Below are 26,911 nucleotides of genomic sequence, written 5' to 3'. Positions count from 1 at the left end.
TTCTAAGAGGTTACTGTGTCAACGCAACACTGGGTGCTCGTTAGGTGATCCTCATTATACCCTCATTATAATACTACAAATCAGACCTATAAGACACAAGACCCCTGCTCAGATTAAAACTCCCTTCCCCGAGCACGCACGGGGAGGAACCACCGATGTAAGCCGATGCACATTAACTGACCGGTCACTAAGTGCTGGGAGCGCTCTGGGGAGTTACCAACCTGATCCGAACGGTCCAAACCCATGGCACCGGTGCGGAGTGGCATTATGGGATGTCACCTAGCACCCGTTATCTGCACAAGCTCGCAGTACACAAACACCTCACCTCCTGCACACGAATCGTGTACTGCACACTTCTGAGGCCGCAAGGAAGGGCATCCCCGCGCACCCCCACCACGCTCTATCCCAACCGCAGCCCACCCCAGCACAGGGCCCCCTCCCAAAGGCCGGCAGGCCGGGGTGCCCCCATCGCCCCAGGGCCGGACCCTGCCGTCCCTGCTGAGGGCCGGCGGCCGCAGCACCCCAATGGGGACAGGGATCGGCTCATGGCGGAGGTGAGGGGGGGTCCGGGTGCCCCCGGCAGCACCAGCTCCATGCCGGCACCGCGGCCCCCCCCCCCGGACACGTGTCACGTGACCCCCCCCCGCCCGTTAACGGCTCGCATATGGCTCACTGCTGCCACCTGCGGGCTCCGCCGCCGCGCACGGTCCCGCTCGGCTGCCGTACGAGCGGCAGTGCGTCACATCAGGTGACCGGAAGTACCGGGAGGCGCCGGGGGTGGCCGGGCGGAGGGGCTGGCGGGCGGCAGGGCCGGAGGTGGGCCCCGGTGAGTGCGAGCGGCGCGGCCGCTGCCCCTGCCCCTGCCCCTGCCCCTGCCCCTGCCCCTCCCCTCCTTTCCCCTTCCCTTTCCCCGTCCCTTTCCCCGTCGTTTCCCTTCTTTTTCCCGTCCCTGTCCCCTTCGCTGCCCCCTCACGGGGAGAGGGGAACGGCGCAAGTGCGGATCCCCCCCCCCCCGCCCCGCACACCGGGACCCGCCGCAATAGGGCCTGCAGCGCTCCGTGCGCGTTACACGTGTGTGCGACGTGCGCGGGTCACGTGCGCCTGTGTTACACGTGTGTTACACGTGTGTTACACACGTGTGCTACACACGTGTGCTACACACGTGTGCTACACACGTGTGCGTGCGTGCAACGGGTGTGTGTTGTAAGCGTGTCTCATACGTGCGCGTTACACGTGTGTTTGTGTGTGCATGCGTGTGTGTTAGGTGCTCGTGTCACACATGCCGTGTGTCGGAGCGGCCGTGGGTGTGAGGAGCCGCCGCGCTGTCCCGGTGCTGGCCGGGCTTTCCCTGTTCCCGGAGCCTTCCAGCCCCGGCAGGGGCTGAAACCGGGATAAAGCAGCACCCGCAGACAAAGAGTGACGTTTGTTCACTCTGACGTTGGAGTCTGTTCGGTGGGGGGGGAAGCTCCTTCTCTCCTGTTCTCCTCTGCAGCCCCGGGCGGGTGTTAACTGAGGGCTTTTGGCTGGAATGAGCTGGTTTGCTCCCAACACGGCCCTGACTGCTGGCATCCGGAGCTTCTCGGTGGTACCAGGAGGTGCCGGTGCTCGGGTACCAGCAGTGGTGCTGGGCAGGGGGAAGCAGGGCTGGGGGCGCTCCTAGTGTGGGTCTTGTGTGGGTTTCAGGGGGAGTTCAGAGTTTCAGAGGGACCCAAAGCACAAGGGGACGCTAAGTCAGGGTGCAGCTGCATCCCCCTTCAGAGAGCTCATACTCGGGTGGGCAGCATCCTTCCAGGAATGTTGTTGTCACAGAAACCCAGCCTGGTTTGTGTCGGAAGGGACCTTAAAGCTCATCCAGCTCCAACCCCTGCCACGGGCAGGGACCCCTTCCACTGGAGCAGCTTGCTCCAAGCCCCTGTGTCCAACCTGGCCTTGAGCACTGCCAGGGATGGGGCAGCCACAGCTCCTCTGCACCGCTCCTTGCATCCAGCTAACACTGAACCGTGCACTCGTGTTCTTGGCCTAGAGCTGGGCTGTAAATGTGACCCAGCCACTGACACAAAGATGTTTCCATCGCAGAGGACCTCCACAAAGTGCAGCTGCAGCTGCAGGGCCCAGCTCCAACCCCCTGAGTGGTTTTTTGGAGTCACTGGAGGCGAAATCTCTGCAGAGACTTGCCCAGAGGTGGGAAGGAGTTTGGCTGTGGTTGAACAAGAAGGAAGGAGGAGGAAGGCAGGCTGATTACTCAGGATAACAGGAAGAGAGGGAAGTTGAGGGGAGGCGTAGGTTGGGTTGGAAGAGGGATGCTGTAGAAACTTCAAAGATCACTGAGGCTGGGAGTGGGTGAAAGTCCTGGGCAAAAGGCCACTTGGACCTGTTTCTCTCAGAGGTGCTTTTGACGTATCTTGACCCGTGCCAAGCTCACTCCCCTGTTCCCTTATTTTGCTGGATTAGGAGTAAGGAAGAGGAATAATTCTCTTCTTTTACTTTGGGAATACCTTCCCAAATGTGTCACAGCTTAACACAGAACAACATGGATGGTATTAGCAGCGCACGACATTCACCTTTGGTGTGTGAACACCAGGACTTTGAAGTGGGTCTGTTGTCACCAAGGGGAGTGTTTCTGGTGACAGCAGAATGCTGCATTTCATCGGCAGGATCACCTTCAGCAGCAAATAGGTATTGGTTTCATTAAATGGCCTGAGGAGTTCTTGCTTGTCTCTAATGGAAACGTAGGTAGGAGACATGGAAAACAGAGTCAGAGAGGAAAGTCTTTTGGAAAGCCTTGGGCAGATGAACCTCCTCTTGTCCAAGGTCATTATTGCAGCTTGAAGCAGCCCCTCAGTGTCCTCCAGGACCTGTGTGAGGTGCTGGGAGATGATGTTGGAGGGGATGGGGTTTCGTTCCCCCAGATCTGCTGATCTGAGCCTTGCCCCCTCCATGCTGCCTGTCTCCAGCCAAAGACAGATCTGTCACTTGTGGCCAGGTCAGGCTGGACAGCACAGCCAGAGCTTTGAAATCCAGCTCCTGCTTGCTGCTGCTGCTGGCTTTGCAAGGCTTGGGCTGTGCCACAGCATCACAATGCTTGGCTCTGGTTGTACTGTCCAAGTTCTTCCCTCTGTTCACAAGACAGTCAGTGGCTGTCTCCAGAAGTCTTCATTTCATCTTTCTGCCCCCCCCAGAACCTCCTGTTCTCCACCCAGGTTGCTTTTTTCACCTCTCCTGAGAGGGTCACAGCTCCAGCAGCTTCCCCTCGCCCCCCGGCTGCCTTTTGCTGCCCCAAGCTCTGTTCATGGAGCAGAGGATGCGAGGTCTCGTCTGCCACAGTGTGAGTCGACACAGGGGATCCCAGAGGGGTTGAGCCACTTGACTTTGCACTGGAGCAGATGGGGAGGGCTCCCAAGCCAGCTGGGTGCTGAGATCCTGTCCTCAGACAGGAGCTTAGCTCCAAAAGGCAGAGGTAAAGCTGCCTGGTGAGAAAACAGCCTGCAGAGAGCAGCAGGCAGCTTGTGCCTGGATGGATCAGAGATGTCTTCCTGCCTGGTGATAGTTACTGCTTTTGCTGCTGTGGGAGAGTTCAGGGTGCATGATACAGCCATGGAACCATCTCCACAGCAGGCAGCACCCCACAGCAGGCACCAAGAGGGGAGCAAAAGCCATCACTTCCACTCTCCCCATCCTCCCTCCCTTCCCCATCTCACCCTTCCTTGAAAGCAGCTGGTGTTTTCCTGTTGTGATGCAGGAATAGAGCATATAATGGATCATGGGAGGTGGGGAGATTCTTGTACTCAAAAAAAAACAGTTTGTATTCAGCCAGAGCACATGGGATCCCATCACAGCCCTCTCCTACTCATACCCCAAAGCCACAGTGTTCACCCTCAGTCTTCTTCCCCCAAGGCATCCATTTTGCTGCTGCAAAACTGAGTTTCCTTGCACTGATTTGACATCCTGATCCAGCCCTTATTGAAAGCTGCGTGCATCAGCAGAGCTCAGAGGGATGCCCAGGAAGGATTTAATTCCCCCATGCGGGTAGCACAGAAGCTAATGTGTATTGCAGCATCTCTGCCAGGCTTTGGTTTTCCCCATCGCTCAGCTCCCTGTGGTACTTAAAGCACGAGTGGTTTTGAAGCAGTTGCAAACGCCTGGTGTAAATGCATCTTTGGGGTTGGCCCCATGGGGTGGGCTCAGGATGGGCTCTGAACAGAGCACTGACCTGGTGCTTCTGTTTTCATCAGTATCTGAATCATCGTAAACAGGCTCATTTGGCAGCTACTGCAGGCTGGCAGCACACAGCTTCACTCCTGACACGTTTCTCATCCTCACCCTCTGCTGTAGCTGATTTAGGCAGGAGTTAGGAAGGCACCTGGCACGTTTTAAGCCTTTATACTCTAAAACTATGGGAAATGCTCCCAAATCCGAGTGTAAAGCTCTGTTCTCTCTGGTTCTCAGCTCAGGATGTAACATCTCATAGAACCATTGAATGGTTTGGGGTGAAGGGACCTCAAAGCTCATCCGGCTCCAACCCCTGCCATGGGCAGGGACCCCTTCCACTGGAGCAGCTTGCTCCAAGCCCCTGTGTCCAACCTGGCCTTGAGCACTGCCAGGGATGGGGCAGCCACAGCTTCTCTGGGCACCCTGTGCCAGCGCCTCAGCACCCTCACAGGGAAGAGCTTCTGCCTAAGAGCTCATCCCAGTCTCCCCTTGGGCAGGTTCAAGCCATTCCCCTTGGCCTGTCCCTACAGGCCCTTGTCCCAAGCCCCTCTCCAGCTTTCCTGCAGCCCCTTTAGGCACTGGAGCTGCTCTCAGGTCTCCCCTTCAGGAGCCTTCTCTTGTCCAGGCTGCCCCAGCCCAGCTCTCTCAGCCTGGCTCCAGAGCAGAGCTGCTCCAGCCCTCGCAGCATCTCCATGGCCTCCTCTGGCCTCGCTCCAGCAGCTCCACATCCCTCTTGTGCTGCTGCCCCAGAGCTGGATCAGGGCTGCAGGGGGGCTCTCCCCATCACAGCAGAGGGGCAGGATCCCCTCCCTGAGCTGCTGCTCGTGCTCTGGGGGTGCACCCAGCACACAGAGGGGGTGGGTCTGGGCTCAAGTGCTCACTGAAGCTGGGTCATGGGGAGCTTCTCATCAATCAGCTGAAGCTTCAGGTCCACTGCACAAATACATTTTCATTGTTTAGAATGAAAGAAAAGCAGTTTGGGTCTCTTAAAAATGAGAAAGGAGTGATTTTTGTCTCATCTCCCATAGTCTCTGCCAGGTTACTTGTAGTTGCTGAGCAGTAGTTGCTGTGTGTCCCATCTTTGGGTATATCAAGTCACTTGGGTGCTTGTCTTGAAGTGCCTTTGCATGTCATGATGATTGATAGCTGCTACCTTACAGCTTTGCAGGGCAACATCTACCATGGCTCAGGGAAACACTGGCGTCACTTCCCTTTTTGGTAGCATAAAGGCTAAGATTAAAAGTGCTTCGTGTTAGGTGGAAGCCACTCATTCTTCGTCTGCCCTTTTTTCAGTACCTGGAAGCAATTCTGAGCCCAGTAAGTTGTGATCCATGGCTACAGTGCTAATATGCCGAAGATTTCCAAGGCTCAGCAGGGTGACCACATTCTCAACTACATCCAAGTGCAAGGCCAAGAGTGGGAGCAGCAAAAGTGAGGAGGAAAAGGAAGAGACCCCAGAAGCAGCCACCACCAGAACTGAATCCACAGCCACAATCCAGTTGCTGAATCCACTGGACTACAGAGTTCTGTACAATCCAGCTGCCTATGCCCGAAGCAGAGCTGCCTCCCAGCAGCATGCTGCTAGGAGCAGTGGTGATGCTTTCACCAGCCTTGGCACCACACAGGTTGGTTCCACCTCTTCTCAAGCTCAGCCACCCATCAGAAAGCCCAGGTCCAAACCCCTCCTCGAGCAGACCATCTCAGCGGGCCTCTCTGCAGCACAAACCAAGGAGAAAGCAGAAAAGGAGAAGTCAGAGCTGCACGACTCCAAGGAGGACCCCCGTGTGTTTCAGAAGGGGAGGCCTGAGTACAGATCTCTCAGCTATGACAAGTCTGAGCCAGTAGAGACCCTTCCTTTAGAAGAAGGTGACTCCATTCTACGCAGTGTGGCCACCTCCAAGGGCAACCAGAGCCCAGGAGCTATCACAGATCACTTTGTCAAGCTGAGTCGTTTGCCAGTGGAACAGCACCCGGCGTTGGTGTCCGACCCCAGGTTTAACAAATTGTGTCACTGTGCTGTCAAAAGCATGGGCCTGTTCAGCACTTCAGATCTCATCCATGTTCTGAAGGCTTGTGTCCGTCTGGTTGTGCCAGCAACCCATCCTCTGCTGAATGCATGTGAGAATGAGTTCTGCCGGCGAGTGTGGGACATGAACCTGGACCAGGTGCTGCTGGTGGCTGACTGCTGGCGCTGCCTGGAGCGGAGTGTGCCTTCCTACCTCAGCATTCTGTTCAGCTATGCCAACATGCACTGGAAAGACCTCACTTTGCCCCACTTTGTCCAGCTCCTTTATATCATAGGCGAAGGCCGGAGGTCACCCGCGGACTTGATGCAGAAGGTGGAGAGCATGATTCTGAAGCACTTGGATTCCTTCACCTTGGAGGAGGTGGGTGCTGTCTGCTTGGGGCTCTTTAAGTCCCTCAGTGGTATCTCTGACCATGTCATGAGAAGAATTGCAGACAGAGTGTCGCTGCAGATGGAAGACATGAGCACTTATGCTTTGGTGAACGTGCTGAAGCTACTCCGCTACACTCGCATGGACCACTTGCCCCTCTTGAAGGAACTTGGGAAGGTTATTCCTGCTCGGATTCCTACAGTAAACATCCAGGGCATCATGCACATCAGTCTTACCTGTTCATCCCTACACTTCTTTGATGAAGGCATTATGTCTGCTGTGGCCCTGTCATTGCCATCTAAGGTGGCTTACTGCCGAAGCAAAGATGCTGCCAAGTTCTTGTGGTCCTTTGGATGCCTGGACTATGAACCTCCGAACGAGGAAGAGTTTTACTCCAGCCTCATAGAGCAGATGCATAGAAAACTCCATGAGTTTGCCAAGTTTCCGGAGCATCTCCTTACAGGTTTGCTTGGCCTGGCATTTGTCAAACGCTTCCCAGAGGAGCTCATAGACTATGCTTTGAGGGATGAGTTTATCCAGAGAACAAGAAGTAGTAAATACGAGCTCCAGAAGGACCTATTCACCCTTAGTAAGAGTGTTGAAATCGAGTGCCCGAGCTACCAAGGCAGCCGCCTTCCACCTCATCTTTCCCGAGAGATCACCGAGATGGTTTTGACTTTTGCAGAGCAAGAAATCTACGTCAGGCCTGAGATTGTGGAAGCCACATCCCTTCTCGAGAGCATGTTGGGTGGCCGCGAGTATGTGAAGAGCCACATGATCCTGCCTCACACGAGATCCAGTGATCTGGAGGTCCATTTGGCCATGGATGGACGTCCCATCCCTTTCAACTTAGAAGAGCCTGTTAGAGTTAAACTAAAAGAGGTTGGAGTTAGTTTAACGGATGACTTAATGTCTCAGCTTATAAAAGGGAGATCTAACAACCAAGCGCCCATGGAAGTGGATAATGAAGCCGGGACTGCCAGGCAGGAGCGAGGGGACCAAGGATGGACCCCAGGCTCAGGGTGGGATCAAGCTATGCTTTCAGATGGATCTCTTGCAGATGCCTGCCTTGAAGCCCCCCCATCCCTTAGGCTGAACAGGCATCCTCAAGGGGTGAAGCTGGCTATTCAGGTGTCCAACAGAAACCACTACTGCTACTGCTCCAAGCGCCTGTTGGGGCTGCACGGCCTGAAGCGGCGGCAGCTGCAGCAGCTGGGGTACGTGGTGGTTGAGCTTCCCTTCTGGGAATGGTTTCCCCTGCTCAAACGCACGCGGCTGGAGAAACTGAGCTACCTCCAATACAAAGTGTTCAACCCAGCACTGCTGAGCAGGGCTCCTTAGGCTGGCGGGGAGCTTGCACACAGCCTCCCCAGTGCATCTTGCTCCGCGGTTACTGGTTTGAATGGTCTCGGGGTGTTGGTTTAGTGTCTGGCAGGCGCTCTGTGCGCTCAGCTCTTGCTGTGTTAGGCAGTTCTGCTCTGCTGAGCCGTGTGGCTCTCCTTTTGTACATAGATCCTCAAAGTGCTTCTGTGACAAATAAAAACTCCTGGCCTGTGCATTTTTCTCTGTGATTACTCTTTGTTCCCCGCCCTAAATGGAAGTGGATGGATTTGGTGCCTCTCTGAAAGCAGAACAGTGGTAGTCGATGATTTTTAGTCATGAAGCTGGCCTGGGTTCCAGAAGCAGTGTTTCCGTGCTGTTTCCATCACCATCGAGCTGGGGTTGATGGGCATGCAGTGTGAGCTGCTCCTTGTGTGTGAAAGCTGGGTGGTGCGATGGAAACCGGGGCTGAGATTTCGGGATGCTGGGACGCTGAGACGTTAATTTCGTGCTCAGCTGAAACTCTCAGTAGTGTCTGGCAGAGAGGATTTGCATCTGGTTGACCCTATTGGTAATGTCTGCTACCAAATGGGGCTGACAGAGCCACCTCGAGGTGACTCCCCTGCTCTGTGTCAGTGAGAAACCACAGTGCGAACTCTGGCTGTGTGAAGCATCTGCTCTGGAGGCTGCTGGTTTCGCCCTCCTTCCCATGGCTCACTGTGGTTTTCTTGCTCAGGTGTCTGATCTCTGCTCTCTGGTCTGAGGATGGAGTTGCTGCTTCCAGGTGATGGTTCTCTCCGAGAGGGGGGACGTTTCCTGAGGTGCACAGGGCAGGCTCTGCACCTGGCCAGAGCTGAAGGGATGATTTCACATGGAGCTGCATGTGAAACTCCCATTCCCACTGCAAAGGCACTCAGACTGTTCTGGCTGGTTTGTAGTGTGGTGTTTCAAGATGTATGGAGGTGGAGGACGGGGAAGAGAGGTGTCAGTAAGTGGCAGGGGGTTGGAAGTGGATGAGCTTTAAGGCCCCTTCTGACCCAAACCAGTCTGGGCTTGTATGATCCCGCTGCGTCAGTCGAAAGATGCCTGTTCACCATAGGTCAGGCGCAGACTCAAGGGAGATGGACACTTGTGTGACGTCCTGATGGCACTTCAGAATCTGAGTTCTCCATGATCCTTGAGTTTGTTTCGACCAGCAGTGGCTTTAGTAATGGGGTCCTGGGCTCACTGTCCCCATCTCATCCTGGCTTCTCCTCTGACCCATTCCTCCCACCTCCCTTTGCCTGTCCCTGCTCATTCTTGATCCTCAGCCAGCCCCTTTACTGTCCTATCACAGTGTGTCCGGCCAGCTCTCACTTCCTCTCTTCACACGGATTCTTAGTCCTTATTTCATGCCAGTTTCTCATTTCATCTGCTCCTCCATCCCCACTGTCTTCTGAGTTATGTTTTCATAGGAAAACAAAACACAGCCATGGGGAAAAGTAACTCGGTGACCGAGTTGGGTTGTGAAGCAGGAGTGTAGCAGAGCCTGTCAGAAGGAGGGGCAGTGGCTTGGACATGCAGCACGGTGTCTTTTCTTACTGAGATGTTGAAGCTGGAAAATTAGCTTGAGTTAAGGGTGTCTGGGTCACAAACAGGGCAAAATCCTGTAAAAGATACCTATATATATGCGTACATACATACTGAATTGAAAGACAGCATATCTGAATTGAAAGACAGCACATTTAGTGAGAGAATAAGATGGTTTTAATTAACCAGAGCCAATTGCCACAAAACCTGGTAGAAAAGGATGAAGATTTAGGATGAGACCTCAGGAACAGCTTAGGCTTGGAAGAAGATGTGAGTGTCCTGAAGAGTGGCTTGCACCCGTCTGTGATTTGTCTGTCATGAGGCAGAGCTATGGAAGAGGAGGTTGCACAACCAGAAGGTGCACAGGAGAGTCTGGCATCTGCTACAGGCAGGATCTCAATAGGCAAAGGCTCCTGAGGAGTGAGTTCTTAAAGCAAGGAGCTTGCAGGATGCAAAGGTGAAGGGAAGGTGTCGCCACCAAGACTTTCTGAAGGTGAATGCACTGATCTGGTCAGATTGGAATGGAGAAGACTTCAGGCCAGGAAGGAGATGGGAGTTGAAACTAGAACAGAAGGCAAATCCTGCATCATTGCAAGGAAGGGAACAAAGAGTTGGTTTGCCATTTTTCATAATAGCAGTGCTGAAAGCCAAGCTCATTTACCAGGCAACAGGTTCAGAAGGAACCAAAAAGAGTAGTTCTGTCACCCAGCCTGCAGTTAAACCAGCAACCTTCCTCCCACAGGATGGGCATGCCAAAAGTGAGGCCAGTTTAAAAGCCTGTTTGAACAGCTCCTCACTGGAAGCCTCTCAGGCTCAGAAAGCCAAGGAAGTGCTGTTAGAGGAGCATTGGTTCGTGCTTGTCCTGTTCCTGTGTTCCCGGTTGAGGAGCAGGCATTGCTCCTGGTGCCTCTCAGACCAAATACTGGGCTAGAAGGGGTGCTGTCTGGTTTGCTGCAGCTCTTTCTAGGTTCATACCTGCTTCGGTGAAGCATTGGCATTGTCACCTTCAAGCTGTGCTCTCTGCAGGCCTGGCTTCCTGTGGGGTTTGTACCTCAGATCCCACATTTCTCATTCAGACCCAGGTTGCAACCCTGTGCTTTGCAGGCAGGCAAAGTGAGCTCCTAACACTGTATTCCAATGGACCACCGTGCCCCCAAAGGGCTCATTTCATTTTGGCTGAACTAACAGCTTCAGCTGAAACCTGTTAAAAGGCTGCTTGTGCTTGAAGGAAGCAGCAGGTTCCTGATTTGCAAGGTTGCCCAAGGCAATGGGATATTCAAACTGAGGTTACTGTAAGGTTAAAACTCTTATGGGTAATTTCATTCTTAGGAGGGATGTGATATAACTGATTCGAGTCACATTCTTTTCAATGCAGGAGAAGGTGCATTCACTTGAGTTTCTTTAATGAACACTGTTAGAAGAATCAGCTGGGTCAGTGTGCAGAATATAGATCATCTCCCTCTGAGCTATTAGATGCTCCCTTGGAGCTATTAAATACCAATTACTAATATTTGGGTTTAATCTTAGCTTATTTCTAAGGCTCCTGAAGCCCTTAAGAACCATTTCTCTTTGCAGCAGTGTGGTATTGCTGACTGGTGTTACCCTCATCCCAAGAGGTCCCATCCCAGCTTCTGCTGGGTGTTGTCCAAGGGCACAGTCAGGTCCTGCCTCAGACTGAAGGCACAGGTAGATGTGGCACACAGGGAGGGCCAGGCACAGGGATGAAATGGGGAGTTCAAGGCCACCCAGTGGGAATGGAGGCCAGCGATGAATGCCCTGGTTGGATCGCAGCCCATGTCCTCCCGTTCCAGCTGAGGCTGCCAAGAGCTCACAGTGATTCCTTTGACAACCTCATGTGATAGAATCATAGAATCCCAGAGTGGTTTGGGTTGGAAGGGACCTTAAAGCTCCTCCAGCTCCAAGCCCTGCCACGGGCAGGGACCCCTTCCACTGGAGCAGCTTGCTCCAAGCCCCTGTGTCCAGCCTGGCCTTGAGCACTGCCAGGGATGGGGCAGCCACACTCTGATGCTTCATCTACCAAACCTGCTGCCTCTTTGATAAGCTTTCACATCTAATTGCTGGTCCATCCGTAGGTAAGACGATTTTAGTTAAAACAGCCATTTTCTCTCTGGTGTTTCTCCAGGGGTTCACAAACTGATACAGCTTTTTCTCTCCATCCTATCTCAACCACAGTCATTTGGGTTTATGTTGGCTTCACCTCCTAGACTCAGATCTGAGCTGCTTTTTAGAAGAGAAGGCTGCATGGAGACCCCATAGCAGCCTTCCAGTATCTGAAGGGGGCCTGTAGGGATGCTGGGGAGGGACTCTTCGTCAGGGACTGTAGGGACAGGACAAGGGGTAACGGGTTCAAACTGAAACAGGGGAAGTTTAGACTGGATATAAGGAGGAAATTCTTTACTGTGAGGGTGGTGAGGCACTGGAATGGGTTGCCCAGGGAGGTTGTGAGTGCTCCATCCCTGGCAGTGTTCAAGGACAGAGCCTTGGGTGGGATGGTTTAGTGTGAGGTGTCCCTGCCCATGGCAGGGGGGTTGGAACTGGATGATCTTGAGGTCCTTTCCAACCCAAACTGTTCTATGATTCTATGATCTACCAAGCCTGTAATTCACACAGGCTCCAAAACAAGGTCCTTTCACTGATGTTCACTTGCTTTTTCTTTCTTTTCTGTTTTTTACAAGCTGAATCTGATGCTCACAAACTGAGCTCTCTCCAGCTGCCAAGATGGTAATAAACGTCTGTCTCCCACAGTTCAAGCCAAGGATTCACTGCAACAAGGTAAAGTAGCGATGTGAGGGGGTTTAGGCAGCTGGAGGGATCGGGTATAAGCGGTGTGTTGGACTGGTTGGGGCTCAGGGGATCTGTTTGCTGCTCATCTGTTATAATTGGTGTTTCTGGCAGACTGATTTCTGGCTGCCCGTGCCAGGGTTTCCTGGGAAAACAAAGCAAAAGCAGCTCACAGCAAACTCCCCTCGTTGTGTGTGGTCTGGCTGGTCCAGGGGGGGATTTTAACATGGGAGGCTGCAGATGTCCACTGCCAGCGGAAGCATTGAGGGCAGCTGCAGGTAAAGTGCAGGCATTTTAGTCTGCAAAGCCAGGAGCATCTTTGTCACTTAAAATGGTTTTGCAGCGAGGTGGGAGGGCTGTGATCTGGGTGGGTTTGCTCAGAGCTTTCTCTTCCAAGCTCAGCAGTCTCCTGTCATCCTCAACAAGGTTGTTCCAAGCCCCTGTGTCCACCCTGGCCTTGAGCACTGCCAGGGATGGGGCAGCCACAGCTTCTCTGGGCACCCTGTGCCAGCGCCTCAGCACCCTCACAGGGAAGAGCTTCTGCCTAAGAGCTCAGCTCAGTCTCCCCTCGGGCAGGTTCAAGCCATTCCCCTTGGCCTGTCCGTACAGGTCCTTGGCCAAAGCCCCTGTCCAGGTTTCCTGGAGCCTCTTTAGGGACTGGAAGACTGCTTTGAGGTCTATAAGGACAGGTAGGGTTGATCCCAGAGCTGGAGAAGGCTGTCAGCTATCTGACCTCCGGAGGTTTCTGTGGTTGGATGGGGCTTGGAGCAAGCTGGTCTAGTGGAAGGTGTCCCTGCCCGTGGCAGGGGTTGGAACTGGAGGAGCTTTAAGCTCCTTTCCTATACAAACCAGGCTGGGATTCCATGATTTGAGGAGCCTGCCACCTGAAGAGGTCTCTTTCCACATGGATAAGCTGACATAATGTTTCACCAGTGCTGAAGGACAGGAGACTCCCTTCTCACCACACACACATGCTCTGCTCCCAGCCACACTCTCCCACTTGATGTGGTTCACTGACCCATCCAAAAACACACACTAACCACACTTTCACACTCTTTTAGCTGTTAAATCAGCTCTGCAAATGGCTGGCCAGGTAGCAGAGGGTGCAGAGAAGAGTGGATGGGACCATACGGAGGAGGGTGGGAATGGGTCTGCTCAGCCTCAGCAGCAGGGATCTCCTGTGTGCTCTCCCGGCACGTGAAACCTCAGCCATGGTTCCCAGTTGATGTCGTCCTGAGACTCTCCATCAGTGCTTGTGAATGAGTTTGAGTTTCTGGCTCCGAATTAAATGCGGTTTTCTCCTGAAACACAGATTTCTGCTGATGGTTACGAAGTGGAGAATCTCATCTCGGAAGACCTGGCCAGGAGAAACCGGGGCTTCCGCAGTGAATACTTCATCAAACCTCCGGTCCACGTCACCATCTCTTTTCCCTTCAACATTGAGATCTGCAGGATCAATATCGACGTCTCATCCGGGGGATACCAAACCTTCTCTGGGCTCGAAGTTTACACCTCTACCTCATACAATAAAACCTCTTGGCAGAGCCCTGAGGGTCAGTTCTCAGGTCTGGCCAGTCAGCCCCTGTCAGACAAAGACACTTTCACACTGGTGGGCAAAGCTGTCTTAAAAAATCAAAGCAAAGTGACATTTGGCCATAGAGGCTTCAAGCCAAGGCCTCCCTTCCATCAGGTGGAAAATGTCTTGTCCTACCCCGGCTCTGCATCTCAAGACCTCTGGAACAAAGGGCCCTCCTCGCTGAGCAATGTGTCGCACTTAAGAATCTGCATCACCCATGTGGCTGGAGGCGGCCTGCCTTGCATTAAGAGGCTGGAGGTGTGGGGACAGCCTGCCAAATCCTGCCCACAGGAGGTGATCGAGGGTGTCTTTCAGGTGGCCTCCCAGTTCTTCACCCAGGAGGTTGGTCACCTCAAGCCAGAGCTCTGGACACCAATGGAGAGCGACTGCGTGCCCTTCAGTGCCAATGACAGCGAGCAGCAGACCCTCCGCAAGCTGGTGGATGTTGTCCAAGACATCCCTGAGGAATTCCTGGACCCCATCACTCTGGAGATCATGACCTTCCCCATGCTCCTGCCCTCAGGGAAGGTGATCGACCAGACCACCTTGGAGAAGTGCAACCGGAGCGAAGCGTCCTGGGGCAGGGTCCCCAGTGATCCTTTCACTGGGGTGGCCTTCAGCCAGCACTCACAGCCCCTACCTCACCCTACCCTCAAGGCTAGGATAGACCATTTCCTCTTGCAGCACAGTATTCCTGGCACCAACCTGCTGGGGAGGGCTCATGCCTCAGAAATGCTCGTCCCTTCTTCCATAACAATGTCTTCTCTGAAGAGGAAAATGGACTGCATGGATCAGAGCTCTGTGCAGCCACCTTATTTTTCCTCTACAAACTTACTTGTCACGTCTACCTCAGAGAACAGTGCTAAAAAAATGAAACCTGACAATGACTCACATTTGATCCACATGGACTGTTCCACAGGTACCAGGGCTCCCCACGTCCCTTGTGTTCCTTGAATGCCTTGAGAGCCTGGGGCCAGGTTTTCAAGTCAAGAGGCTCCACTACAGAGTCCCATCCCACCTCTACAAAGCTTTAAGGCCGTTGTGTTTTGCTGCTGATAGATGCCATGGGAGTCAGGTCATCATCTCATTCACCTCTCCTCAGCACAACCTGCCATGCTGGATGCTGTTTGCTCCCATTCTCTTTCACCTTTTCTCATCTCTAGGCTTGTTGTTCTCATTGTGTTACCTGTGCAATCTGCTTCCCAGCCCTCGTGTTTGCTCAGGTCACCTTGTTCCCCTTTTGGTTTGTATTTCCTTTCTCCTCCTTGCTTTCAAGCCACTGTCTATGTGGAGACAACGTTTTTCTCACAGTGTGCTGGTTTAAAGTCTCTTTATCATGGGTGATTTATTACCTTACCCATCAGTGCGTTCTTGCATCAGCAAGAAGGTATCCGCAGCAGGAAAAGAGGTGTCTGGTGATGCGGCAGTGATGGCACAGGGTGTCCTGAGTGGTGTGGGGCTTCTCCTGAGGAGTGAGGTGGGGAGGAAAGCAGGAATGAGGCACTAATCCTGCCCATGGATTTCCCTGGCCGTACTCTTGGTGCAGCTGCTTCCCTGCACGCTCAGTGTCCCTGCACAGATCGTGTCCCCAGGGATGTGCTGGCTCCTTCCCTTCTCACAGGGCTGCTCCTCCTGTGGCAGAGGCTGACATTGGGGAGCATGTGGCTGTGCTGCCTCCAGTCTACCCTGTCCTTAGTGCAGCAGTGCAGGGGCTTGGAACTAACAGCAGCAAGGGAATTGCTCCTTCAAAGCAGGGAGGAGGCAGCCCAGGCTGGGAGAGGCTTGCAGAGGGCTTGTAGTTAAAGCAGAAAACCATTAGAGACATTAGACCAGGGATGCGACTTGTGTCTCCAGGGAAAGGAAATGGGTCCTGGTTTCCTTTTATCCTTGTTTTTCTCAACAATACGGTAACAGCAGCTCTGGGCATAAGCTCCCAGAGGCAGAAAACCACTCCAGACCTGCGTCTCCCAGAGAAATTCCCTGGAAAGCTGAGTGCTTCCACTCATCCCCAGCCATGCCACAGCTTCAGACCAGGCAGGCGAGGCAGCGTTATGGCAGCACAGACCTATGGATCCACGGAGCACTGGGAATGTAGGATGCTCCTTGTAGGTCCAGCAGCATTCAAGTGCAGGACTGCTGAGGAACCAGGAAAGCCAGGGTGATCTGTGGGGTGAATACCAAGGGGGTTCCCACCTCTCATCCCAGAATCTGTTGGCTCTTTGTGCTTTATTCCCTAATGACCAGAACCTTCATCCCACGATGAAGAGTGGCTCCCAGGCAGCTGCTGCTCCTCTTACTCCACAGTAGATCTTTCTCCCCAGATCCGCATCTATTTTGCCATGTTTGCTTTCTCCCTTGTTGGCGCAGGGATTCCTGAAATCTATTGGAGTTGCTGGCAATGCAGCTGTTGCATCCGCATAACTACTGCTCACAGCAACGCTTAAACCTTCTCTCTGGTGTCTTAAACTGAGTTACCGCTTTAGGTAATGGCCCCACTGTAGGAAGAAGGGAAACTTAAATGGGAACTAAGGTAGGAAGATGTCTTTAGCAATCTTGTATTTAGGTGAGCTTGAAGGGAGCAAGTGTCTGTGAGGCTGTCTGTCACGTAAGGGCTGTCTCTCGAGGCAGGTAAGGTGACTTTTCTTGCATTCTCCAATCTGGAGGTCTGTAACATGTCAAAAGGTGGCCTCATTCCTGCTGGATCCTGTCCCCTCCTTCACCTTTCTCCCCAAAATGTTTATAGGAAGAAGCTCAGTTTGATTTTAAACGAAGTCTTTAAAGACCTGATGGAAAATGACTGACGTTTATGGCACCAGAATGAATAGGAAGAAGCCAGACTGCACGTTTCTGCTCTGATTTCTCACTCCGGAGCTCGTTCCATGCTTTAGGAGCACTCATCAGTTATTTTTCCTGCAGAGATGTGTAACAGCTCCCGCTGGGGATGTGCCCAAGCCCCATAGGAGCAGGGAATGCCTTGTGGGGTCCTGGAGCTCCCGAGGGAGCCGTACCCATCCATAAACAAAAGCACGTTGCTCAGAGCATGCTCCAGTGTTTCATCAGCCTTGATAGCTGTGGCACATGTGCAGCACTCATTCAAAGCTGTTCCCTGGGGAGATGGATGTAACAGGATTAGCGATGCAGACAGCATCCTCTTAATGCACAGCCTGAATGAACGCCTTCGGTGGGGCACAGGACAAACACTGCAGGGAAGGGTCTGACCCTGCGCCTTTGGCTTCATCCCTTGGCTCAGAACTGAGACAGGATACCATCAGTCCCCCCAGCTAGTATTAATGTCTTCAGTGTTCCCAGTTAGCTGCATGAAGCAAGGCTGGGAGCGCTGGGCTGGGTCCCTCAGTGGGGAAGGCTGAGGGATCAGAATCTGGATTATTTGGTGGTTTGCCCATTTTCAGACCTGCAGATAGAAGCTGGCACCTGAAGGTTTGTTGGCACTGGGGCACAGCATGGATTTCTGACAGATCTGTAGGACTTTTCATCTTTAGGACCCAAAGGAGAAGCACTGCATCCCCATCCTGGCACCTCGGCAGGGAGAAGAGACCTCTCAAGAGAGCAAGTGGCAGGGCTCCTAAAAGCATAGAATCCCAGCCTGGTTTGTGTTGGAAGGGACCTTAAAGCTCCTCCAGTTCCAACCCCTGCCACGGGCAGGGACCCCTTCCACTGGAGCAGCTTGCTCCAAGCCCCTGTGTCCAACCTGGCCTTGAGCACTGCCAGGGATGGGGCAGCCACAGCTTCTCTGGGCACCCTGTGCCAGCGCCTCAGCACCCTCCCAGGGAAGAGCTTCTGCCTAAGAGCTCAGCTCAGTCTCCCCTCGGGCAGGTTCAAGCCATTCCCCTTGGCCTGGCCCTACAGGCCCTTGTCCCAAGCCCCTCTCCAGCTTTCCTGCAGCCCCTTTAGGCACTGGAGCTGCTCTCAGGTCTCCCCTTCAGGAGCCTTCTCTTCTCCAGCTGAACCAGCCCAGCTCTCTCAGCCCGGCCCCATAGGAGTGCTGTCCCAAAGGCATTAGTCCTAAAAGCAGCATTCCTGTTGCTCATTCTTTCCCCCCCGCCCCGCATCCTTCTCTTGAGCTTGTGATTCTCTTTGCAGATCTGGTCTCTCACGAGCAAAAGCTCTCAGAGAGTTTGGACACTGCCTTGACCTCGGCGCTCAGCTCCATGCCCTCATTCACAGCCAAGCTGATGAAGAGCCAGCAGCAGGCACAGAGCGAAGGAGGCTGCAGCAGTTCCTGGAGTGTGGGCACCATCCCCGGTAAGCAGCAAGTGCCTCTGGGTCTCACTGGGGAGCCGGAGAGGAGAGGAGAGCTGGGGCTGGGTTAGCAGCGAGGGTTGTGCTGCTGCTCAGCATCCTTTGATGCTTCTTCACAAACCGAAATAGAACCATAGAATGGTTTGGGTTGGAAAGGGCCTTAAAATCATCCAGTTCCAACCCTCTGCCATGGGCAGGGATGCCTTACGCTAAACCATGTTGCCCAGGGCTCTGGCCTTGAGCACTGCCAGGGATGGAGCATTTACTGTATAAGTACCCAATATTAAACATGATGTTGCCTCCCAGCAAGCTTTACTTTACAGTCCCTAGGTCCTGCTTTTTCACCTCAGCAGATTTAATGGTTTATTCTCCCATCGAGGCAGGTTAGACCTTGTTGGCCCCCAGAAAGTGATGTCTGGTGTCCATGTCCTCAGTCAGGGCAGGCTTCAGCGGGAGTGCTGTGATTTGCTCACCATCACTTGTCTGTGCTGCCTGAGGGCAATCCTGGATGCATTGCACTGAGGCACGGTGCTAAGGCCAGCCTGCACCAGGTTAGGTCAGACTGAGAGCTTGCCCTGTGTCGAGGTTTGGCTGCTCCCAGAGCTCTGATTTGGGCTAAGTGGCTTCAATCATAGAGTCATGGACTAGTTTGGGTTGAAAGGGATCTTCAGAGGTCATCTAAGTCCAACCCCAGTGTCCCCTATTAGCTGCACAGAGTAAGCTGGGGAGTTGCCATGTGGATTGGAAGGAGCCTGGTGTGGAGATGCAGGTGGAGAGGTGTAAATCTAGCAAATAGCTCTCAGCATGCTGACCCTTAACAGGAGCAGGTAATGGTAGCAACATCATGGGTCAACCAGCCAAGTGTGTGCCAAGTATACCACTGGATTTGACTATATATAGGCCAGGTTGTTGAGTCCTCGGAGTTGCATCCTATCAGCTAGACATGCTAATCCGGCTGTGTATGCATTCCCAAACTGATTCCATTGGAGCACAGGGAAGCGCTGAACCTCCCTATATCCTGCCACAGGCTGATGCCCAAACTGAAGCTTCTTCCTCTTCTTCTCTTGTGTAAGGATCTACCAGAGAAGAGGTTCAGAGGGACCAAATGCCCCCGAGAGAGGGCTGGCGCTGTCTTTCTCTCTCAGTAGCTTTTGCTGTTTCACAGTGACGTGAAGCTATTAAGCTTTATTCCCTGTCCCCTTTAAAATTGCTGCTGTTTAAGAGTTGACTGAGTAGCCCTTGATAGATGGTGCGTGCCAGGAATGCAAAGTGATCCCTAAAACGCTTCACTCGGGAATAGGTGATTTTCATCCGAGCATTGGAAAAGCGGAAGACGCCGATTTAGCCTCGGGAGAAGTGAAAAGCCCTTTGCAGTCATCTGGCCTCAATTAAAAGCCTGATGGTGCAAGTGCTGGTGTGATTCAGCCCCTTCCGAGCACAACCTGCCCCAGAAGGAGACTGTACCCTTGCCTTACGGCAGTGATAAAACAGGCCACGGTCCTGAGCCATGAGCTGTGCTGTACAACTGCAGAACATGGGGTCCTTGGCTCCTAGGCAGGATTAGGCATCTAAGGGGAGGCATAGCATGGACTTGGTCCTCTTTATCAGTGGCCTGGATGAAGGGATGGAGTGTACCCTCCACATGTTTGCTGATGGTACAAAGCTGGGGGAATGGCTGCTGCAACCTGGAGTGCTGCCTTTCAATGGGACCTCAGTAGGCCGGAGAACTGGGCACAGAGAAGCCTCATGAGGTTCAACAAGGGCAAGTGTAGGGTGCTCAACCTGAGGAGGAGGAACCCCCAAGCACCAGCACAGGTTGGGGCTGATATCCTAGAGAGCAGCTCAGCTGAGAAGGACCTGAAGTGTCGGTGGATGATGAGTTGACCATGAGCTGCAGTGTGCCCTTGAGCCAGGAGGGACAAAAGCATCCTGGGGTGCAGCAGGAGGAGTGTGGCAGCAGGGAGGTGATTCCTCCCCCTTTACTTGACCCTGGTGAGCCCACATCTCGAGTGCTGTATCCAGTGGTGTGCTCCCCGGTACAAGAAAGACAAGGGGCAACTGGACAGGGTCTGGCAGAGGCCACAAGGATGAGCAGGGGTTTGGAGCAGCTCTCCTGGGAGGAGAGATTGCAGGAGCTGGGGTTGGTTAGTGTGGAGCAGACTGAAAGGGATCTCATTGATGCAGATCGGTGTCTTAAAGGGGGGTGCCAGGAGGGTGTTGCCAGTCTCTGCCAGTGACAGGACAAGGAGCAATGGCCATAAACTAAAGCACAACAAGTTTCATCGTCTCAGCATGAGGAAGAGCTTCTTTACATTGAGGGTGACAGAGCCCTGGCACAGGCTGCCCAGGGGGGTTTTGGGGTCTCCCTCTCTGGAGACATTCAAACCCCACCATGGACACATTCCCATGTAACCTGCTGTGGGTGGCCCTGCCTTGGCATGGGGCTGGGCTGGACGATCTCCAGAGCTCCTTTCCAACCCTAATGATGCTGTCACCCCCCTGACCGACCCCTTCTCCTGTCGCCTTTGCAGAGCACGGCAGGAGCAGCCAGACCCAAGGATGCTCTTCCTGTGGCAAAACCTTCTCCTCCTACTTCAAAACGGAGCCCGTTTACCAGCTTCCCTGTGGCCACCTCATGTGTCGCCCGTGCTTGGCCGAGAAGCAGAAGTCTCCATCCTCGATACTCTGTGGGAGCTGTAAGAGGCCGGCTGCCACACACGACGTCAGGAGGGTTCACTTCTGACCCCTCGGCTGCCAGAGCCTTCCACGAGGATGAGAACAAGGAGCTGCTCCCTGTGTCTGTGTTGATCCATAGGAGGACGAAGGCCTTTGGAAGAGCTCCCCAAGAGGAGCTTGGTCTTCTTGTGCTTACAGAGTAGTGGGGAGGGGGGTGGGGGGGGTGGGTTTAGAGCATCGCGCCGGAGCAAAGCGATCCGAGGATAATAAAAGCCATAGCTTCTTTAACAAGGAATATGTATTTATACAGGACTGATTTCCAGCTGTCACCCTCTTCCTGCCGTCCCAGTGGCTCAGTGGTTTAGCATAGGTGCCTTTTGGACTGTGAGTTCAGCTTCCCTGTGAGTTCAAACCAGTTACATATCTGACGCGCAGCCGTTCGGCCGTGGACCAGGCGAAGTCCTCGTGATGGACAACATGCATCTACCTGACTTCCCCCCCTTCCCCGCCTCACTCCCCTCCTCCCTGCGGTGCTGCAGGAGCCCATCAACCACCCTGGAGTCCAGCAAGTCACGAAGCGAGGCCAAGGGCAACGTGTGAGTAAGTGGCAGCGATCGCATCCTGCTCATAGCAACTCCTGTAGAAAAGCCATCGCATCACACCAGACGTCACCCTCGGTTTGTGTCGTGTGTCTGGACCAGCTCCGTCTGGCTGATAGACATTTAAGCCTTAATAAAACTATGTTTAAAGTCAGGTTCTCGTTCTGACTTGTCGTTGTGCAGCTTCGTGAGCCCGTGGAGTGACATCTCATCACAGCACTGAGGAAACGAGGTGGGAAAAGCAAACTCGACACGAAGGATCTGGGGGTTCTAGTGGGGTTATAGCAGCAGCCGCATGGACCGCCATGGGTTGAGGCTGAGATACCTATACCTGAGGAGATCTGATCTTCAAAGAGCTCCTCAGAAGGAAAATCACTTGGGATGCATCCTGTCTCCAGCACATCCTGGATGTGCCAAGGGTAAGGTGACAGCGGAGGGTTCTGTCACCAGTACAACCCCCCCATTGTCACCACTTAATGGGTAATATGTCTCTGTGGAGCAGATGCTACTCGCTGATGCTCTGAGGTAAGAGGCTGCAGCTGACTCAGTTCCCCTTTACATGGAACACCTTTATTGGCTTTTAAAAGGGACCTGCTTGCTGAGCAACCCATAATGTTCCTGGCTTCTGGTCATGGGGAACAGCAGGCCCATCAAGCAATGAGAGCACAGCTTTGTGTCGGCACCCAGCTGATCCCTTTGTGGCAAAAAATAGCAAATTCCCTGTCTTTAAAGCAGAAATGGCCAGGAAATAGGCAAAAACTCTCCTAAAGATCCCACAGTTGAGAGGCAGCACAAATCCTCTTCCTCCTGTGGTGTGTTTGCAATGAAGCATCCCGATGTGATTCAGCTCTCACACCTCCTCCACTCCAGCTCTGGGGAATGATCACTGCTGCAGGAGCTCCCGTCCTCACCCATCTCCTGCTTCTCTGGGATGAGCAAAGAATCCAATGAATCCCAAAGCCTCTGGCTCAGCCGCCTGCACAAATGGTTCTTGTGGTACCATGCTGGTAGGCAGCAGCTGAGGATGGGGGATGAGGGCGAGTTATCTCTGGAGGTTCCCTTCATTCCCCATGGAGGGACAGGGAGCGAGCACAGAGCCTGATGGAGCAGAGGCTGAAGGGATGGAGGTGCAGGGAGACGTCTCTGGTCCATCACCAGCTCGGAGGAGGGCTCATCACTTAAGAGGTTTCTCAGAGCCTTCAACTACCACGATTTCTCCTCATCCTTAACCCTGTAGAATCCCAGAATCCCAGCCTGGTTTGGGTTGAAGGGACCTTAAAGCTTCTCCAGCTCCAACCCCTGCCACGGGCAGGGACCCCTTCCACTGGAGCAGCTTGCTCCAAGCCCCTGTGTCCAACCTGGCCTTGAGCACTGCCAGGGATGGGGCAGCCACAGCTTCTCTGCGCTCTTCTCTGTAGGACCCTTTAGCAGTGAGTTTCAACCCATGCGTCCCCTCTCACTGATACAGGGAGGGCAAAGGGATTCGTTTCCCTCTGTGCCCACCTCTCCTTGCTTAGGGAAGGCCCAAGTACCCTCAGCTGGGTGCGAGTCCTCCTCATCACTCCCATTGAAACAAGGGGACACTGAAACCCCTGTGGGCAGCAAAGACTCTGTCTGCACCCCAAGAAGGGGGCTTGGTGGTGGGTCACACATAGCCAGAACTTCCCATGGGATCTTCTGCCAGGACCCACGGCAATGCCTTTATGCAGAATGGGCAGATGCGACCAGCAAGTTCCTGGCATCAAGCCTGTGCTCCCTTTGGGAGGTGGGGAACCGCCTTTGAAGCTGAGCAATTCCCTCTATTGCTGCCATTCAAGCCCTTTGAGGAGGCCAAATCCATCCCTTGCTGCTCGGCGACCTCCTGACGCGACGTCTGCATCCCAGCGGGATGGATTTGGACCTTGATGTCGCTGCGCTGCTTTAAACGAGCACCATCAAAGCTAATTCACGTCACATCGTGGAAGCAGAGGAGCATCTTCAGCCCTGACAGGGGCAAAGAAGCTGCTGTGCTCAGGCAGGAGGTGCAGGATCCAACCCCACCATCAAGCCATTAACCCCTGTCAGCCACCAGTACATGGTGGCTGGGTGAGACACCGGTGACAGTGCTAAATGCCACGCAGACAGGCCCATTAGAGGAGCATCAGTGCACCCAGATAGGAGCTGCTTTCTATCCCCAGTACATGAGCAATGTGTTCCAGAAGTTTCTCCTCCTCTCTGCATCCCCTTCCAGCCACAGCAAACGCACAGGTCAGTGAAACCCTTCCTGTTTTCCATGTGGTACCCAACGTCCTCTGGTTAATTCCGATTGAACTTTATCACTTTGACGTCTGTGGAGCACTGCAGCATCCGCCCTCTGTCCTGCCTGTGTTCTGGCTCCCACAAACCTTGGTGGAGGCTTCAGAGATCACAAAGCTCCTGCTTTGTTAATGAAGGATGCTGTTAATGAAGGATGGGGAAGAATCTACTTGTGGTTTGCCCCAACCATGTGCAAGGATGTGATTGCTTGAGGACTGGAAAATCATTGTCATTTCTATGCAGTAAAGATGCTTTGAAGCTACAGGTGTAGCAGGAGGGTGTTTGGTGTGTGGAACAGCACAGGAGCGTCGCGGATCAGTGATGGACACCCTATTTCCCGTTACTGATTTATGTTGGAAGGATGCTTAAGCCTCATCCAGTTCCAACCCCTGCCATGGGCAGGGACACCTTCCGCTAGAGCAGCTTGCTCCAAGCCCCTGTGTCCAACACTGCCAGGGATGGGGCAGCCACAGCTTCCCTGTTGTGAAAAGCAGTTGGGAAGGACACAAGCAGCGAAGCTCCATGGCTGAGCCCTTTCCCAACCCCTTTGCTGTTGTCTCGGAAGAGCTGGGGGATGGATTTGAGGCTGCTGCCCCGCTCCCCGCCCCATGGCAGGCCTTTGGGGCTCTCCTGCATCAGCCCAGGCGAGCAGGGCTGGAGGTAGCAGGCAGCTAACGCCGCCGATGAATGCTGCAGCACCCGCATCGCCCGCCTCGCATGTCGTTAGGACATCAGCGCTAACGAAGGGGGCTCCTCTGGGGCCCTGGGAAGAGCAGGGACGTGGCGGAGCAAATCCGGTGCTGGGGACACAGAGCAGGGACCCTGTGGCTGATGGGGGGGGGATTTGGGGCACAACTTCCAGCAGCCCCAAAGCATCGCTTCGGAGCTGGGTGTGGGTCGGGGGCCCTGCATCACCCTGGGTACCACTGAGCATCACTGCGCGGCGAGGATGCTGCTTAAACCCCATCACTCTGGGATCACCGATCCCGTGTCTCACCCCAACAGACCCCCGTATTTGCATCCCCTAAACCCCTTCTTTACATTTCCTACACATTCTATCGCCTCCCCCTGCCTCCCCCTTCCCACCTCATCCTCCCCTTGATTCCCGTAAGTGATTCCGCGTTGTGGCTGCTGAGCCTCTGCAACTTGGAAATAAACATTTTATTAACCTTCCTTGACTTTAAAGAGCGTAATTACATTTTAATCTCATATTCCCCCGTTATCATTCCAGACACAGAGTCATTTGAATGCAGATCGGTCCCGGCTAATGTAATTTTACGATACAGTAATGAAGAGACGGAGCAGGAGCGTCTCACACCCAATTTAGAGCTGACATTTGGGGTTCTTCTAAAGAGAAGTTTTCCCAGCCGAGGGCTTTTGCATCCTCCTCGGTCCTGCAGTGCCAATGGGATTCGGCTCCCGCTGCGCAGGGAAGGGTTTGGCTGGGGAAACGTGGCTGCTGGTGATAAGATTGGTCATTAAAGATGCCCACGGCTGCCCCGTGCGGGTGATTCAGTGTCTCCGGTGGTGGGCACGGGGCAAGTTTAGGAACTCGCTGCTCCTTGGTCCCATAGAGACATGAATCAGGGGCTGTGGTTACAGTCAGCCCCCCTTGGGGGGGAATCAGCCTCATTTTATCCATCTAAAAGACCAGAAGTGCCCCAAAATTAGGACCCTGACATGCGCAGGTGGATTCATCCCTCCATAATCACAGGGCAGGAGATGCCCCCCCCACCACCACCAGCAAAAGAGAATCATGGAATCACAACGGTTTGGATTGGAAGGGACCTTAGAGCCCATCCAGCTCCAACCCCTGCCACGGGCAGGGACCCCTTCCACTGGAGCAGCTTGCTCCAAGCCCCTGTGTCCAACCTGGCCTTGAGCACTGCCAGGGATGGGGCAGCCGCAACTGGGAATCACTTGGGGTGGCTGGAGCATGGCTTTTCCCCACCCTCATCAGCATCCCTTTTAGGCTGCATCAATGACCCATCCTTGCTCAGCCCCAGCTGAAGCAAAGGAGGTGACAGTGGTACCCTGGGTAGGATAGGAGGGGCTGCTGCTCTGCTCGAGCATCCCAAAGGAATCCGTGGTCCCGCTGCAATCCACGCTGGCAAAACTGAAATGCTTGGGACAGCAAAGTGAGCTCCGTGCCAGGCATCGGAGAGGGACATTGGAGGGGGATGAACCCCAGAGCATCGCTTCAGCACCCAGGAGAAAACTGAGGCACAGCGGGGTAAGGGTCTGTTTCCAGCTGTGCTCTGGGGAGCCCCCCCCCCCCCCCCCTGCAGCCCTGATCCAGCTCTGGGGCAGCAGCACAGGAGGGACGTGGAGCTGCTGGAGCGAGGCCAGAGGAGGCCATGGTGATGCTGCGAGGGCTGCAGCAGCTCTGCCCTGGAGCCAGGCTGAGAGAGCTGGGCTGGGGCAGCCTGGACAAGAGAAGGCTCCTGAAGGGGAGACCTGAGAGCAGCTCCAGTGCCTAAAGGGGCTGCAGGAAAGCTGGAGAGGGGCTTGGGACAAGGGCCTGTAGGGCCAGGCCAAGGGGAATGGCTTGAACCTGCCCGAGGGGAGACTGAGCTGAGCTCTTAGGCAGAAGCTCTTCCCTGGGAGGGTGCTGAGGCGCTGGCACAGGGTGCCCAGAGAAGCTGTGGCTGCCCCATCCCTGGCAGTGCTCAAGGCCAGGTTGGACACAGGGGCTTGGAGCAAGCTGCTCCAGTGGAAGGGGTCCCTGCCCGGGGCAGGGGTTGGAGCTGGATGGGTTTCAAGGTCCCCTCCAGCACAAACCATGCTGGGATTCTGTGATTTTTATGTTTCCTCCATTCTCCATCCCTGCTGAAGATGAGTTCAGGGTGCGATGAACGCCCAGAGGCTGGACCAGAGCTGCCAGCACCCCCCATCTCCCTCCCCATCCCTCCCAGCACCCGCAGTGGAGCCCTCCTGCATCACCATCAGCCAGACCCAGCCTTTTTGGGGCAGGGGAGAGCAGCGGATGCTCATCAAGTCCCCGATTCCCCTTTACATATTAACTACACGCTGCTGAGGTCACTCGTGGAGTTGCTGGAAGGGGGATTTGGGACCAGCAGGAATATTCATCCTGGATGAGGGGAGGGAATTGTTGCTGTTGTTTCCCCTGTACCGTTTCCATCGGTGACACGAGTGTGCTGGGTCTCAGCACAGGTAGGACCTGATGGTTGCCCACAGGAGGGTCTGTG

At 54.1% G+C, this 26,911-nt stretch overlaps 2 protein-coding genes across 4 annotated transcripts; both read left to right on the top strand.

Annotated features, from left to right (window-relative positions):
• Positions 1–699: 699 nt before the first annotated feature.
• FASTKD5 (FAST kinase domains 5) lies at positions 700–8,161 on the top strand. 2 transcript variants are annotated; one of them, XM_065662104.1, is made up of 2 exons: positions 700–748; positions 5,503–8,161. In XM_065662104.1, the coding sequence occupies exon 2, from the start codon at positions 5,541–5,543 to the stop codon at positions 7,944–7,946; it is 2,406 nt and encodes an 801-aa protein (XP_065518176.1). In that variant the 5' UTR covers positions 700–748; positions 5,503–5,540; the 3' UTR covers positions 7,947–8,161. The 2 variants fall into 2 exon arrangements, with proteins under 2 accessions (XP_065518176.1, XP_065518167.1); XM_065662095.1 differs by having other exon boundaries at positions 747–826.
• On the top strand, positions 755–21,561 carry UBOX5 (U-box domain containing 5). 2 transcript variants are annotated; one of them, XM_065662117.1, is made up of 5 exons: positions 755–826; positions 12,191–12,287; positions 13,609–14,791; positions 17,974–18,135; positions 20,664–21,561. In XM_065662117.1, exons 2-5 carry the CDS (start codon positions 12,234–12,236, stop codon positions 20,873–20,875), a joined length of 1,611 nt encoding a protein of 536 aa, XP_065518189.1. In that variant the 5' UTR covers positions 755–826; positions 12,191–12,233; the 3' UTR covers positions 20,876–21,561. The 2 variants fall into 2 exon arrangements, with proteins under 2 accessions (XP_065518189.1, XP_065518194.1); XM_065662122.1 differs by lacking the exon at positions 755–826 and adding an exon at positions 8,267–11,587.
• The last annotated feature ends 5,350 nt before the right edge of the window (positions 21,562–26,911 follow it).

This window comes from Lathamus discolor, chromosome 1 (assembly GCF_037157495.1).
Source record: "Lathamus discolor isolate bLatDis1 chromosome 1, bLatDis1.hap1, whole genome shotgun sequence".
NCBI classification, from domain to species: domain Eukaryota; kingdom Metazoa; phylum Chordata; class Aves; order Psittaciformes; family Psittacidae; genus Lathamus; species Lathamus discolor.
Note: the sequence above shows the minus strand (reverse complement) of the source record. Positions and strands in the feature narration are given on the sequence as shown.